At 41.5% G+C, this 16,012-nt stretch overlaps 1 protein-coding gene and 1 long non-coding RNA gene across 2 annotated transcripts in view; one reads left to right on the top strand and one right to left on the bottom strand.

Annotated features, from left to right (window-relative positions):
• The first annotated feature begins 890 nt into the window (after nt 1–890).
• The window catches only part of ADSS1 (adenylosuccinate synthase 1), a 26,260-nt gene continuing 11,138 nt past the window's right edge, over nt 891–16,012 (top strand). The window contains exons 1-5 of the mRNA XM_083438072.1: nt 891–1,228; nt 9,788–9,890; nt 10,840–10,902; nt 11,702–11,752; nt 12,794–12,860. Coding sequence (XP_083294198.1) covers nt 1,028–1,228; nt 9,788–9,890; nt 10,840–10,902; nt 11,702–11,752; nt 12,794–12,860 — 485 coding nt within the window. The 5' untranslated portion in view covers nt 891–1,027. The remainder of the gene's footprint in view (nt 1,229–9,787; nt 9,891–10,839; nt 10,903–11,701; nt 11,753–12,793; nt 12,861–16,012) is intronic.
• Nucleotides 13,149–16,012, bottom strand: part of LOC310678017 — a 16,085-nt gene continuing 13,221 nt past the window's right edge. Inside the window, exons 2-3 of the long non-coding RNA XR_014511563.1 lie at nt 15,612–15,677; nt 13,149–13,300 (exon numbers count right to left, since the gene is read on the bottom strand). This is a non-coding gene — a long non-coding RNA (uncharacterized lncRNA). The remainder of the gene's footprint in view (nt 13,301–15,611; nt 15,678–16,012) is intronic.

Raw genomic sequence — 16,012 nt, 5'->3', positions numbered from 1 at the left:
AACATCACATCTGGGATTATTTTGGAGAATCCATGGTGTGTGGTTGTGTCCCATTGGCCTGAGGTAAAATTAAAGCCAGGACTGTCTTGACTTCAGTGTGCTATATGAACTTTCATACACATAAATTTCTTTAAAAGTTTTCATCTGGGTTTATTTAACGTTTGCAAGATACGTTTACATTCTTCAGGGGAGCGAGCTCTTAGGTAACAAAATGCTTGGTTTTAATAGTTCGTTCAAATGCGTAATGTGTTTAATTCCACATTTTGGTTTTTCGGTAGATGCACAAAGAAATATTTGCATTAACTGTTATTTGATAGGCATCCTATGCCTTTTTAAAGTACACTTGTGCGGGGTTATTGGATTGTTGTTGTTTTTATTTTTATTATGTATTTTGTGGTGTTATATTCTGATTTTATTTTGTGAACTACCCTAAGCCTGCAGGTATAGGGCAGTATATAAATTATAATTCTTACTCTAGTAATAATAATAGTAACAACAATAATAAACACATTTCTATTTATAATAAATAAATTGTCTTGATTTCAGTGTGCTATATTAACTTTCATACGCAGAGATTTATTCCTTTTTAAAGTTTTCGTCTTGGTTTATTTAACATTTGCACGATAGGGTTACATTCTAAGGGGAGCGAACTCTAAGCTGACGGAATGCTCGGTTTGAATAGTTATTTAAAATGCGTAATAAATTTGTGGTTTTTTTGGCGGGGGCTAACGGCTTCTAAACCCCGGCCGCCTGCTTCGTCTGAGGCGAACCGCCCTTTCGCCTCAGGAACACTTCGCGCGCCCTTTGGCCCGCCCCCAACTGCTTCCCTCGCCCCACCTCCAGCTCGTAGACACCCAACCCCGCTCCTCCCCTTGTCTAACGTCACTGCTCCGGCCGCCGCGATTGGCCGAGGGCTGGCATAAAAACGCGAAGAGCGGGCGAGCGGGCGGCGCGGGCACTCGAGGTGGGCTCGTGCGAGCAGAAGGAATTTCTCTCAGGCCGCCGACAGAGCCGTCCAGCCAGCGTCATGTCGGGCACCCGGGCGGCGACGGCCGCGTCCAATGACCGCGCCCCTCACCCTGCCGGCGGCGGTGGCCTGAAGCGGCTGCGGAGCGAACCGGGTGGCAACCGGGTGACGGTGGTGCTGGGCTCGCAGTGGGGAGACGAAGGCAAAGGCAAGGTGGTGGACCTGCTGGCCACGGAGGCCGACGTCGTCTGCAGGTGCCAGGTGGGTGGTGGCAACTTCAGCCCTTTTGAAGTCTTTCATGAAATAATAATAATAATAATAATAATATCCCGCCCATCTGGCTGAGTTTCCCCAGCCACTCTGGGTGGCTTCCAATCAAGTGTTAAAAACAATGCATCATTAAATATTAAAAACTTCCCTAAAGAAAAAGGCTCGCTGCCGCTTTTTCTGTTGCTCTCCTATTTGTGACCTTTCTATCCTGCCCCGCTTCCGAGGGAATCCTAAGTGGCTTATATGGTGGCGATGGTAGTTGCCGCCTTTTCAAATCCTTCTTTTCTCTCTTTCAAGACTTTAGCCTTTCCTCGGGGTTTCCACCCTCTTTTTATCCGCACAGCAACCCTGCGGTGTAGGCTAGGCTGAGAGAAGTACGACTGGCCCAAGGTCACGGCCACTGACTGAGTTCCATGGCAGCGTTGAGATTTTAACCTGGGTCATATTCCTGCTCTCATCTCCTCTTCCTTCCCACTTATTTACTGTTATTAATATTATTAGCTGCTGTAAATCTCCAGTGGTTTGACCTTACCCCAGATGGTGCATTCTTCCACTGTCTCTTGAGACAGATGGATGCCAACAAGGAATTATTATTATTATTATTATTATTATTATTTTATTTTGGAGTTGGTTAGAGCGTGGTGATGTTCATGCCGAGGTTGCAGATTTGTTCCCCGCATGGGGACAGCTGTCTATTCCTGCTTTGCAGGTGGTTGGAGGAGATGATTCTCAGCGTCCCTGCCAACTCTACAGTTCTATGATTTTGGTGCATTAACCCTTATTGTTCCCCCTCCTCTATTATTCCCTCACACACACCCTATTTTTCCTTCTTCACTTTCTTCCCACCCACCTTACTTTGTGTCCTCCCTGGCTGCTACAGCACAGAGGAGAGTGGCTTGCTGCAGACTGAATGCTGCTTGGGAAGAGGAAAGTAAACCCGCACGCCTTGAGCTACAAATAGAAATAGCTGACCCTTGGCGATAAATGACATAAGATCCCGAGATCTAGACAAGCATGGTCTCAGTGCCAGAACCTGTGTGTCTGGACAGTAGTGAATCTGCTGGGGGCGGGTATTTGCAGCAGGTGTCAGGTGACGGCCTTCTGCAAGGGAAGGTTGCTGAAGGTGACTAGTGCAGCCCAACACTCACACATAGTATGCTATCTGTGCATTATCGTGGGCTAAGCTAAATGTGACGAAGGTAGCAGCGTTTCTTTATTCTTCCGCCTGCCTTCTCCAGTCACATATTAAGACTCTAAATGAGCCGGTCGAGGGTGGCAGCGGTTGTATAGATTTAGGATTGGGGAGATAGGGGTTCATAGCCGTTATGCCAATTGGAGTAGTCACATTTTCTGCCTAGCCTACTTCACAGAGTGGTTGTGATGATAAAATGAGCTGTGTGTGTGTGCACTCACTTGAGGAATGGTGAAATAAACCAGATATATGAAATGCAGTTGTGTATTGTCCAGTTCTTTCCACTATCAGCCTTGTTGTGGGGTTTGTGAAAATGTCACTCTGAGACTTGGGAACATCTTTCAACTGCAGTTAGTAAACATCTAGTGGCTTCTCTCTGAACAAGCGCCTCATCCAGCCAGGTTCGAGGTGTTATCGTTGGCATATAAAACCCTTAACGGCTAGGAGCCAGTTTACTTGCGGGATCGCCTTACCCCATGTATGCACTCTCGACTGCTTTGGTCTGTGGAACTGTCACTGTTACAGGCACCACAAAATACATGTTTTGCAGCTGTAAGAAATCAATCTAATAAAATGTAGGCAGTGCCTGCACTTCAGAACTCCCTGCCTGTTGACATCAGGTGCCTTTGTTGGACTCTTTTCAAGGTCTGCTCAAAACCTTTTTGTTGAAGGAAACCTATCCAGCCACGTCACTGTTGAAATGTTTTACTCTCTTTTACTACTAATTTTATTTATTTTTAAATGCTTTGAATCGTTTTGAAGTGGTATTTATTTATAATTTTAACATTTCATGTGAACCACTTAGAGGTTTTATTACAGTCAAGCGGTTTTATAAATTTTGTTAAATGCAAATAGATCTGTAGACGGGTCCTCTCCATGGCACTAAAGAAATTATTCTGATAAATTCATGTTGCTATCAGTTAATTGTTTTCTGCCTGGGCATACTCTCTAACTAACCAGAGCACTTCATCAGTTTATTTAAAATATCTGTCTAGTGCTTTTCATAACATATCACATGGTGGTTCACAAAAACCATGAAGTACAAATAAAGGATAATGTCATCAACATAACTGGTCAGGGAAAAGGCCTCAGAGAACAGATGGGTCTTTAGCAGGCATTGAAATAGCAGTCTTCCTTTCTTTTGGAGGTTGTGCCATGACCTGGGAAGGCTCAGTAGAAGAACTTAGTGATTGGGCAAGTCTGTATGGATAAGACATTCTGTTAGGTAACCTAAGAACAGGGTAGTTGGGTCAGACTATTGACCCACCAAGTCTAGCACAGTGGCTGGACCTATGGGAAGCCCCACAAGCAGAAATTAGTGGAACCGCACTCTTCCCACTTGTGATTCCCAACAACTTTTATTCAAAGGCATATTTTCTGCCAACAGTGGAGCTAGTATATTGCTTTCATGGCTACTAACCATTGACAGCCTTATGCTCCATTAATTTACCTACCCCACTTTTAAAGCTGGTTTTGCCAACTGTTTCATCTCGTGGCAGTGGATTTCTCTGTGCGCTGTGTTAAGAAATACTTCCTTCTGTCTAAAACCTTCCAACATTCAGGTTCATTGAATTCTAATAGTATGAGAAAGGGAGAAAAAACATACCTGCTTTCTCCTCTTCTCCTCGCCATACGTCATTTTATACACCTCTGCCATAACTGCCCTGTTCACCTTTTTTCTGAACTAAAAAGTTCCAAATGTTGTAACCTTTCTTATGGGGAAGTTATTCCACTCCTGATAATTTTGGTTGCCTTTTTGCAACATTGTGTAGCTATAGTAACCTTTTTGACATGTGGCGACAGTTCAGACTCTGTATTATATAGGGTTTATTTTTTTGTTTCAGTGTGCATCGCTTTGCACTTGATTACAGTGAATTGCAGTTGACATTTTAGTGCCCATTCACCTAGCTTTGGGCGATCCTTTTGGAGGCGGTCCCAAGTTGTTTAGGTTTAAGGCTTTGTAGGTTAGTACCGAAACCTTAAACCTGGCCAAGAAGCTGATTGACAGCTAATGCCTTGCTTTGAAGAGCAGTGTTACAGGTTCGTGGTAAGAACCTTGGCACCTAGTGTTCACCACATCCTGTATCAGCTGGACCAAAAACAGTTCCATATAGAACACATCTGTAGCAGTTCACTCTTGAGTTTATCAACACATGTGTCACTGTGTCCAGAAAGTGTTGCAGCTGTCATACCACCTGAAGCTCTTAAAGGTGCTTCCAGCCACACAGGTGCTTGTGTCTTCAGCTACAAAGATGTATCAAGGAGCACCCCTAAACTACACGTCATCTGCTTCAGGGGAAGTGCAACTCTTTTCAAATTGCACAGCTCCCGGAATGGTGGACTGTCTAGCCACAAGATCTCCAGCTTACCAAGATTCAGCCTCAGTATGTTGGGCATCATTCTGTAGCATCCAGACACTTATCTAGAATTTGCATGGCCACGCCTGTTGCAAATGCAACTGAGAAATAATGCTGGGTATGAATACTGATTATACCGTGCTTGAAATCCCTTAGTGTCTACTCTCAGTGGCTTCATATTAAGGCTGGAGGGAAGTTGATACCACAGCAAGAACTCTCAGGTTATCTCTTTACATTTTTTAAAAGCTCAGGTTCTGCTTGCATGCTTCCTATAAACATCTGGTTGATCACTGTGAAAACAGGATGGGTCACTGGCCTGATCCAGCTTGCACTTATGATCTCACTTTTAAATCTTATGATAGTTTTTCAATAGTAAAACTGTTAGTAATGATGTGGAATTTTTAAATAGTTGGTTTTCCGTCAGTGAATTTAAATTTCTCTGTGTTTTTCATACTTATCTCCCCCACCCCATTTTATTTTTACACATTTTTCAAATTACATAAAACATATTACAGTACAGCCATTCATCACCTTATAGTAAGTAAAGACTTCCCGACTTATCTTTCATTGGCATCCTAGTCTATATTCTTTAGTTTGCTACATCTCCTTATGTTTTTATCCTGTCCCTTTCTCCATCCTTTCTAATCCCTTGTCTAGTCAACTACTGATCATAAGTTTATCCCACTCGCCAGTTAACCCTGATACCTCCTTTTAAAAAATATTCTCCCAAATATTCCCACTCCTTGTTTTCTTTTCATAGTTCTCAATTTGTTTAGAGCTTTTTTCAGTACAGTCAATGCTTTTATTGGATCATCATCTATTTAGCACACAGTATTAAATCCTCAGGAAGTTAAGGTACATTCTTAAACATTTCATCTTGAAAGAGGAAGCAGAAAATATATCTTCAGGATTCATGGAGGTTATTTAAAACCACAATAATAGAGGCTCAGATAGAATCTGTACCACAGATTATGAAATTCAAGCGGATGCCAGCTGCTTTATGAGCAAAATCAAGGAAATCATGAAAGGCAAGAATACTTCCTTTAAAAAGAGAAAGTCTTGCCCAACTGAAAACAGAAGGAGCACAAACTGGGCTAAACAAGCAAAGCAACTGAACAATGTGTTCAGCAACATGCATCTTAAATTCTTTTAAGCTGAACAATTAAAATTTCTTTGGATAAGAGGCACTTTGACAGTTAGATAGAAGGGCAGGAGAGAAAGAAGCTGAATATATGATTTGTCTTCCCTGTGGAAGATGTTGAGCACATCCTCATGTCAGAATGAGGTGTCGGGGTGGGGGGGGGGAGGTAACTGAAGAATGAAGTCAAAGAGAGATGTTAAGAAATAAAAAATGAGAGGTCTCACTAATACACCCAAGCATTTTAAGAGCACAGGCAGATTTCTGGCTTTTAATACCACAGAGTTATCTATGAAAATGAAAGCTAGTATGCTGTCATACATTTTCTTAAGTGATGGGGAAAGTTTTAAATTAAGAATGAGGGCAAGTGTCTATACTTTATGCAGTGTTAAACAAAATCTGAACTTCCAAGTCTTATGGGTTAAATTATTTATATAGCCCAACACTGGTGTTTTACTGGGGTGATCTGATACATTTTGGTGCCAGAAAATCTAAGTAACACCACCCATGGTGGTAAAAAAAATCTCTTTCTCTCTCTCTCTTTGGCGATCCCTCATAGCTGAGTAAGATTGTCTTCCATAAACACAGTTTTAACAATGAGTCCGTAAGTGACTGGAGGCCAATTCTGGACCCACATGTCCTTCCACAGTGGGGACCTTGGTTCCCAGGCAGGAGTTGATCACGGTGTGGATTTGCCAAGCATGCCTTCCTCTTAGCTCATTTCTCCCTTTTGTCCTGAGAGCGTCTTCAAAACACATGACATCTTTGATAAAGGCTGTTCTCCAACTGGAGCGCCTGCAAGCCAGTGTTTCCTAGTTCTCGGTGTTTATACAACATACTTTTTTAAAAGAAGATTTGCCTTGAGAGTCTTTGAACCTCTTTTGTTGACCACCAGCATTACGCTTACCATTTTTAAGTTCGGAGTAGAGTAGTTGCTTTGGAAGACTATAATCAGGCATCCGCACAACATGACCAGTCCAACGAAGTTGATGTTGAAGAATCATTGCTTCAACACTGGTGATCTTTGCTTCATCGAGTACACTGATACTAGTTCGCCTGTCCACTGTATGCTTGTGAAACATGGACCACTTACAAACGCCATCTCCAACTTCTTGAAAGATTCCATCAACGGTGGTAAAAAATAATAAGCCAGTGGTGGGGTAGCTGTGCTCTCCTGGCTGCAGGTCAGTCAGCCACTGCTGCTTACTGGGAATTAGATGGGGAGAAATGTCATGTCCCCTTGCTCCTCTTCTTGCATCAGCTGGTAAGCAGCAGTGATGTGACTGATCGGAGGCCAGGTGAGTGTTTCTGTCCCACTGCACTGTTCCTAAGTGAAATAAGCTAAAGCCACAATCATGCATTTACCTGGACATAACCTTTCGTGAACACAGTGAGGCTGCCTTCTGAGTATGCGTGCATCCCCTTTGATACAAATAACAACCTTTATTGACATCTTTTTAATGATATCCCAATATCGTTAAATGGTGGAACGGTCTCCCTCGGGAGGCTGTGGACTCTGCTTCCTTGGAAGATTTTAAGCAGAGTTGGATGACCGTCATGGATGCTTTAGCTGAGATTCCTGCATTGCGGCGGGGGGTGGGGGGGTGGACCAGTCTGATTCTATGAATATCTGCCACTTTAAAACTGGCCCTTTCATTACCCAGAGTGAGGCAGCCTGTCTAGTAACATAAGCAAAGAAAAACAAAGCAAAAATCCCATGAGTCCTGAGGAAGCTTGCTTCTGACAGCATGAAAGTCAGAGAAAATAAAATGAGTAGTGAGGGGAGATGCAGATATGTAGAATCATAGAAGGGACACTGAGGATCATCTAGTCCAACCCCCTGCAATGCAGGAATATGCAGCTGGCCCTTAACGGGGATTGAGCCTGCAACCTTGGTGTTATCAGCACCATGCTCTAACCAACTGGAATATGATAGTTTCATGACTGGTTTTGTTTCAGTCTCTTTCTTAGGTTTTGAATGTGGGTATCTTAATTTATTTTTACATCTCAAAAGACTAGAAAGGTTGTTCGTTAATACATTTCAGAGGCAACCTTGTTTATGCTTCTTTGTTTATTATATCTATCTCCCGGGCATCTGTTTGCATCTGAAGAAAGAGCCTCACTTATGGGAGTCCTTACATCTGTGGAGGATTTAAAACTACATGGTGACATTGCTATTTTAAACTTGGGCTTCTCCTTTGGGTACTGATAAAATCGCTCCAGGATCACCCGTATTATATGAGAAGGTCAAGTTTAAAGTTACCAAAGCTCTGAAAGAAAACAAGGCTGGCTTGCAGTGCCCTCATCAAAATCTTAGGTTTATTATCCTGGGTAACAATCACGTCAGTAACTGAAAATTAAGTTCAAATGAGACTTCTTTTATCTTCTTTGTTGTTTGAATTTATGATACTTGCAGGCAAGTTAATAGCAAAGCTCACTTCCTTGTATAACTTGCCTGGGTGAGTGGGGTGTTAATACTGTATTTCTATAATTTGAGGAAATGGAACAGAGGCAATTTTAATCTAGACTTTTAATCACTGCAGTCTTTTTTATAATTGTAGACACAGAAAATACAAAAGGCATCTTATGAAATTTGTCTACATAATCATAAAAAGACCTCTTGGGCTACTTGTGTACAAAGCTGCACAGCTCAGTAAATATGTTTTGCTCTTTTCCCTCTTAAAAGTCACATTTATTCCCACATCACCTTGATGATTGTTTGCATACGCATTGCAAGTGTTTCTAATTTGAAATGGAGAAGGCAACTTTAATTAGAATTAAGGTGTCTTGTGAAAAGGTTAACAGCTGTAAGAGAAGAGTAGGAAAAACAAACTTCGCATAGTTTTATTGTATAGTTACTGAGTAAATAAATAAGAGAGATTCAGTAATAACAGCTGGACTCACTTCTACAGTAAGTGCATTCCAGAACCTAATGGTGTCAAAATGCAAAATGTCCATGGGTATTTTTTGGAGAGGAGAATCTTACAACAAACTATATTTTGGTTACATTAATGTAATTTTGTTTTGCTTGGTAAGTAAAATGTACGTAAAGTTGTGTGTGTGTGTGTGTGTGTGTGTGTGTGTGTGTGTGTATAGCGCATTACCTGACATTTACAGAAGGTAAAATAAAAAGTCTTTGGTTTTCTAAAAGCAAGATTACGTAGACTTATCAATCTAAATGTTGCCCAGTCACGAAAATAGCAGATTTGAATTTCTCACACCCAAGCATATATTTTTAGGACCCCCTCAATGAAGAAATTTGCGAAAATTAAGTTTCAATTAGCAGCTACAGCTGAAAGATTTCAAGGAGCAGAGGAGCCAAAAGTTAGTGTTCTTGCAGTAGAGTTGATGAAGCCATGAAGTCCAGCTTTTCTCTGATGGAATGGTTGATGTGGATAACAGTTGTAGGAGGAGCCTGGCGGAGCTGGTCTTAACAACAGAGCAGATGGAAAAGTTCTGCAGTCTGTTTTATTTGACGTACCTTAGTACAGTAAAAGGCAACAAATGAATATTGAAGTACAGTAAATGAATTACAGTAAATCAATTACAGAGTAATCCTAAGTGTTAGTGGCGGAAGTAAAGTGACTTGGGGGGCAGTGGTGCTGTTTCCCCCCCTTTTTTTTGTCTTGGCAGATCTCCATCGTGTGACACCCTCCTCCCAACCCCCTCTGAAGCAGATGAGCAGTGAATAACAATAGCAGTTCAAATCCTTAATATACCAGTTAGGCTGAAATTCAGTTAACTATGAATGCAATTAAAAAACATGAACACATATTTTCAGTCCAGATCAATAGCATTCTTTGCTTATAGCAAAAACAGGTTAACATTATTTAAGTAATCATTTTTCGTATTTGTTTTGGCAGGGTGGAAATAATGCAGGCCATACCGTGGTTGTTGATGGGAAGGAATATGATTTTCACCTCTTCCCTAGTGGTATAATTAATCCCAAGGCAATTTCTCTAATTGGTAAGTATAAATGTCTTGTTTGGAGACTTGAGATTCAAGTTGGGGAAATTCAGCTATAAATGGATTCTTTATTGCGTGAGCGATAACATTTATTGTTTCTGCTACTGCGGCTTGAATCAGGTTAAGTTTAAACAGTAAGACAAGATTAAACACTCAGCTTTTTCTTCCCTCCTTTGATATCACAGGTGACCTATTGACTGTCACTAGTATGGAAAATAAGAAATTTCCAGAAGATTCAAAGAGAACCAATTGCATAGGGGGTTTTCGGGTCAGGGTGGGGGGGTGGGGAGTGTTATCGGGAACAAAAGGAACAGCTGTTACCATCCCTCCACATTTCTAATCCTCCTGTATCTTCAGCATGATTGCCATTGCTCCTGGAATTTAATTAGCAGCTTTATAAAAAGCAATAGGAATTCACGTATCAAAGCAGCTGCTTAGAGCTGAGTCTACAGAAGATCTACTAAGTTTGGACTTCTATGCTTGTTTGAAAGGTCCATTCAGTAGCATTCCAAGTTAATGCATTGAGTGGATACAGATCAGGCATAGGCAAAATCGGCCCTCTAGATGTTTTGGGACTACAACTCCCATCATCCCTAGCTAACAGGACCAGTGGTCAGGGATGACGGGAGTTGTAGTTCCGAAACAGCTGGAGAGCCGAGTTTGCCTATGCCTGGATACAGATCTTATGTTTTTATATGTGTTAAGCCATCCAGAGTGGCTGGGGCAACCCAGCTAGATGGGCAGAGTATTGTGGTGGTGGTGGTGGTGATAATGACTGATTGATTACTTCAGTTAATGGAGTTGGGAAAGCGTTTTTGACCCAGTCTATTGTCAGCTGGTCTGACTTAAGCATTAGGACAACCGCTACTACCCTGCTTTGTGCATTACTTTGAAAGATGACTGTTTAATGGTTTGCTGTCACAATTACACATTTCTATGTCTTTTTTAGGGAATGGGGTAGTCATACATTTGCCAGGCTTATTTGAAGAAGCTGAGAAAAATGAGAAAAAAGGTTTGTATGCAATGTTTTGGTTTTCTTTAAAAGCAGTGTATTTTTCCCATTGCAGGTAATTTCACATTTATCAGGGAAATTTACAGGTCATGGTTAAATAATAGTATGCCTAAGCCTACATGCATTCAAATAATATGATGCTTTAGACATACTATTATTTAAACATGACATCCAAATCACAAGTGAATAAACAGACTGTATGAAAGTTGCTGGAATGTTCACCTGGTAAGGAGCTCCTAAAATTTGTTCCACACATTGCCTGCCGCAGCAATATCCAGAGTAGGCTCCTCTTAATGTAGCATATCCTCATTTGCAAATCACAATTGAGTAAATATGCTGTCACAAAATTGAGTTCCTTGAATGCAAGGAGGAGTAATTAATGTTTCAAACAAACACAAAACTGCTTCCTATCTTTGCATTTTACAACTCCTACTATGGAAGGAGGTAAAAGTCACTCCTGGAAGCCAGAGCATGGCTGTATTTTTGTGCTTTAGTTAGCTGAATATAGCTGTGGAGGGAGTTGTGTGTAAAAAACAACAACAACCCAACAATCTTGGGGGCTCCTTACTATGTGAACTTTGCCCTTTTAACAAAAACCACTCCATAAGGAGCACATATTGATTTTGTTTTGGTTTTGCTCATAATACATTACATGTGTATTTGCTGTATTTGATGTGTCTGCGTTTCTTTTCTTTAAATAAATAATTTTAAACTGATGGGACAACTGAATAAACTTGTATCTCAGTGTTGTAGCCTCTTGGGAGCAGAAACCTAACTGGCACCGCATTTCTTCTGACAGGTTTAAGAGACTGGGAGAAAAGACTCATCATATCAGACAGGGCACACATTGGTAAGTGGCAGTCTGGTAGAGAAAGTCTTTATATACAAACAAATTATAGGCACTTTGCATTTCTAGGATCTTTGTTGGCCATCCAAACCCATTATTTGCACTGAGGAGAGTTTGCGTTTCATAACATAGTAATCTCTATTTGAATATGCTCAGTGCAATAATTAAGAGTTTAAAAAAACCCCACCTCCCCCTGCTTAATATGTACGGGGTTGGATCAATACTTCCCATGAGTTGAGTTCATTGACTGGAGGTGGGGACATGATTCTTGCCAATTACTCCTTGCTCCTGAAGCTCTCTGACATCCTGTTACGGGTTTTTGAAGCAGGGGGGAAGCCCCAGAATAGCTGCAGGGGGGAGATGGGCTCTGCAAAATTTGCCTTCTCCTTCCCATCCTCCAGCAGGCACCTCTGTTGAACTAGCCCCTTATGTGAATGCCAATATTGTGATTAAGTTCATTATACAACAAAATTAATACTAATAAATATATAAATGTATATATTTAGCATAAGTTCCTAACTGCTGGATATCAGTAGTACTATGTATTGATAATGTAACAACATCCTTTTATATGCATCAATTTCTTGTTAATAACTTTCAGTATTAAAATGCCAAGTGTGGTGCAAAAGCCTATTAATTTTAATAGAACCAGGAGGGAGCATTTTCCTGTACCTTCCAGTAGTAGAAATTATTTTTTATTAAGATACATTTAAAAGTTGCTGGCAGTTTAGTATTTAGCATTTAATACTGCTGTTTCTGGAAAATAAACCCCAGATATCGTCCAAAATATAAATAGCTTACAATGTTAACAAGGTAACAAAACAAATGTAGACACAGAGGCAGTTGGAGCAGGCACTCCATAAACATCACGGATCCAATGTCTGGATCCGATCCAGTTGCTTGACTCTCAGAAATTATGTTACTGAGAATCACAAAGGCTTATTTAACTTGGTCTCTTTGCTACTCAAATAATGTGTGCGTGTGACACTTGAAAGCCAAACTGGTTTTTTTTGTCTCCTTTGATTCTTCTCCTGTGCTGTACAGTGTTTGATTTTCACCAGGCAGTGGATGGACTTCAAGAAGTGCAGCGGCAAGCGCAAGAAGGGAAAAAGTAATTATGCATCTTGGTATACCTGAATTCTGCTACATAGATATGGCTTAAGTCTGTAAGAATAGGGTGCCCTGTTTTTGTTCTCCTCAGCATATTAATTAATAAATAAAAATGATAAATACATACTGACTTCCAAGAGAGCTCTGCATGACCAAACTCTGGATTTACAGAGACCACAGGCAACATGACAGCACCCTTTGAATTCCTGGATGGAGTAAAAATTATGCTGTGGGATGTTGAAGAGAATAATAGGGGCCCAGACATAATGGAAGCTCCTGCTCAGAAAAGTCTGATCCAGCAAACTTTTAGTTTTAATTGCCCTTAAGTAATTACCAAAATATCAAGGGTGTAGTATATGTGGTGCTGATCTCACAAGAAGTCTGGTTGTTTCTGCTCTAGGCTACTTCAGTGCTGCCAAGGCAGTGATCTTTCACAGTCACCTGGAAGCAGAATTAAAACAATAGTTCCACATGACAATATTGTGCTTTATTTCCCATAAAAATCCCACAAAACCTGTTGCTTAGTATGTTTTAATTGAAAGTAAGTCTTGCTCAACAGTGGTTCCACTTACTCACTCCTAGCCCTTTAATTGTTTTCACATCAGCCATGGTATTTCTGAATTGAACTTTCAGTTCTTGGTACCTACTGGCATATAATTGTGGTTTTTTTTATCTGGCTTAACAGAATAAATAAGTCAAGGAACAGTTCAGGAAATCATAGAATCATAGAGTTGGAAAAGACTTCAAAGGCCATCTGCCATTGCATGAAATCAGCATCAATGATAGGTGCCCCAAAAGATTGGGGATATTGCCAAAAAACACTGGAACGAGGCATTTTGACATTAGTGTCATCTAGAGTCTATAAAAAAAGAACAAATTATTTCTGTTCTGGAGAAAATAGCTGGTTTGTTAGCAATGCTCATGAGCTCGGTTAGGCTGAGGATGGTGGCTGTCCCTGGGTCAATATCCACCTCCAATATCTTCTCATTATCTCTTCCACCTCCATGCAAGATGTTCTGCTACAGGTCCTGCATCTTAGAACATGGTGGCTCTTCCTTCGTAACACTACACAGAAATGGCAACATGTTGCTTCCTAGTTATGGGAAATTTGGGCACTATTGATATCCTGTACAACTTGGACATTAAAAAGACATTAAGTTGTCCGGAGGCAGATATAATGGTGTTGGAATACCAGTCTGATTCTCTATGTGAGCTATATATTAGAGGTAACAAAACTGATGTATGGCAGTCTCTCCTTCTGCACTGCCCCTTTGTTCAAGAGGTTTCCCTTAATAATGAAGTTGACTAGATCCAAAAGATATTTGCAATCTGGTCTAGTCAAATTCAACACTCTTTGATTGATTGGTTTAGGGCTTGGAGAAGCAACTGCAATTGGGGAAAAGAGCAGCCGGGATTTCCCCCTCTCCTCCATTATATTTGTAGAGTTACTGAAGCTGCTGCTAATCCTGGATCAGATAAGGTGTAGCAGTATGTGGGAATCTGCCCTCATGGTTCTATGGAAATAATGTTGCGTACACACCCTGAGACTTGATAAAAAATGCAGCAAGTAGTCCAGCTCATAGCTAGTCTCAACCCACCCAGGCAGGCCACAGAAGGAGATGCATTCTTTTCTGTAGTTGGAATCTGATCCAACAGTGTTCCCTAGGCATATCTCCTTCATGAAGCTTTGCAGCAGTTTATCTTCCAGATAGGTTGTATGTATGCCAGAATCCCACAGTGTCTGAACAGCATGTGGTAGGGGAAATTCAGCTTCAAGTAAAAGTGAATTCTTCATTATTAGGAGCAAAACCCGTCTTCCACTCATGATGGATGGCAAAGGTTTCCAGCATTTTACCAGGCTATGCTTGCAGTCATGCTTCTCTTCCTCCCAGTCCAACCCTGTCATGCCCCCGTACTGGCTGTTATAGTAGATAGGTCAGTGAGCTGGAAAGTGATACCTTGTCGACCTATTTAGAACAGCTCTGAAAGATTTGGCAGCGCAGTAATGAAAACAAGCAAACCTACTGGAGCATAGGAAGTTGGCATATACAGTTCAGCATGAAAAGTCAGTTTTATGTACCCTGCTTTCTGGTCCTGTGCATTGTTTGTTGTGCAGTAGTGTAAACTTTGTTAATAATGCCCTTGCTGAAAGAAATCACACTTAACAGTATGTAACTGAAGCACAGACTCAAAGAAGAGTGACTGACCCCTAGTGGATGTGAAGTCCAGAGAAGGAAGATTGGGAGCAGATTGGAAATTACCGTATTTTTCGCCCTATAGGACGCACCGTCCCATAAGGCGCACCTAGTTTTTTGGAGAGGAAATAAAGGGGAAAAATTCCCCCCCCCCCAGGCGCGGGGTTGGGGAAGCTCGAGCTTCCCTCGACCCCAGCCCCCAAACAGGCAGCTCTCTGCAAGCCGTGGGAGCCCAGTGCTGGCTCCCGCTGCTTGCGGAGAGGTCCGCGAAGCCTGGACGCGCTGAGCTCAGCGCGCGCAGGCTTCAGCATGCAGGCAGCTCTCTGCAAGCAGCAGGAGCGCTCCCGCTGCTTGCGGAGAGGTCCGCGAAGCCTGCATTCGCCCCATAGGACGCACACACATTTCCCCTTCATTTTTGGAGGGGAAAAAGTGCGTCCTATAGGGCGAAAAATACGGTAACTGTGAATTAACTGGGTTTCCCCACAGCACCACAAATCTGGTTAGCAAGTATGTGACGAAATAGCAACATAGAACTAGAGGTCTTATTTATATCTTACCCATTATGCTTATCGTTTATATTTCTGTGCCAACTTTTGTCAAAAGGGCTCCAGAATAAGAGTGCCCTGTAAGAAAAAACAGACCAGTGCTTGGTCTCAGTTCATTGTGCCATTGGTCTTCAACTAGTGAGTCAGGTGCTAACTTAAGAAGTGGGGGGGGGGGGTTGCATCTGTGGTACTGCCACTATTTTCTTCATTTTAAATGGAGAAACAAGCAAGAGAGTGTGATCAGACACAAAGGACAGCATTCATTTATCTTTAGTAATTGTAAAGAAGGTTGTATTATTTTTGTGTGTGTGCGTGGCCAGCTTTGGGGAAAAATACTGTATTTTTCTGTGTATAAGACTACGTTTCTCCCCTAAAAAAATAAGGTCAAAAATTGGGGGGCGTCTTATACACGG

The sequence above is a fragment of the Podarcis tiliguerta genome (genome assembly GCF_965153285.1).
Source record: "Podarcis tiliguerta genome assembly, chromosome: 1".
Taxonomy (NCBI): domain Eukaryota; kingdom Metazoa; phylum Chordata; class Lepidosauria; order Squamata; family Lacertidae; genus Podarcis; species Podarcis tiliguerta.
The sequence above is the reverse complement of the archived record's forward strand: the minus strand, read 5'-3'. Positions and strand labels throughout refer to the sequence as shown.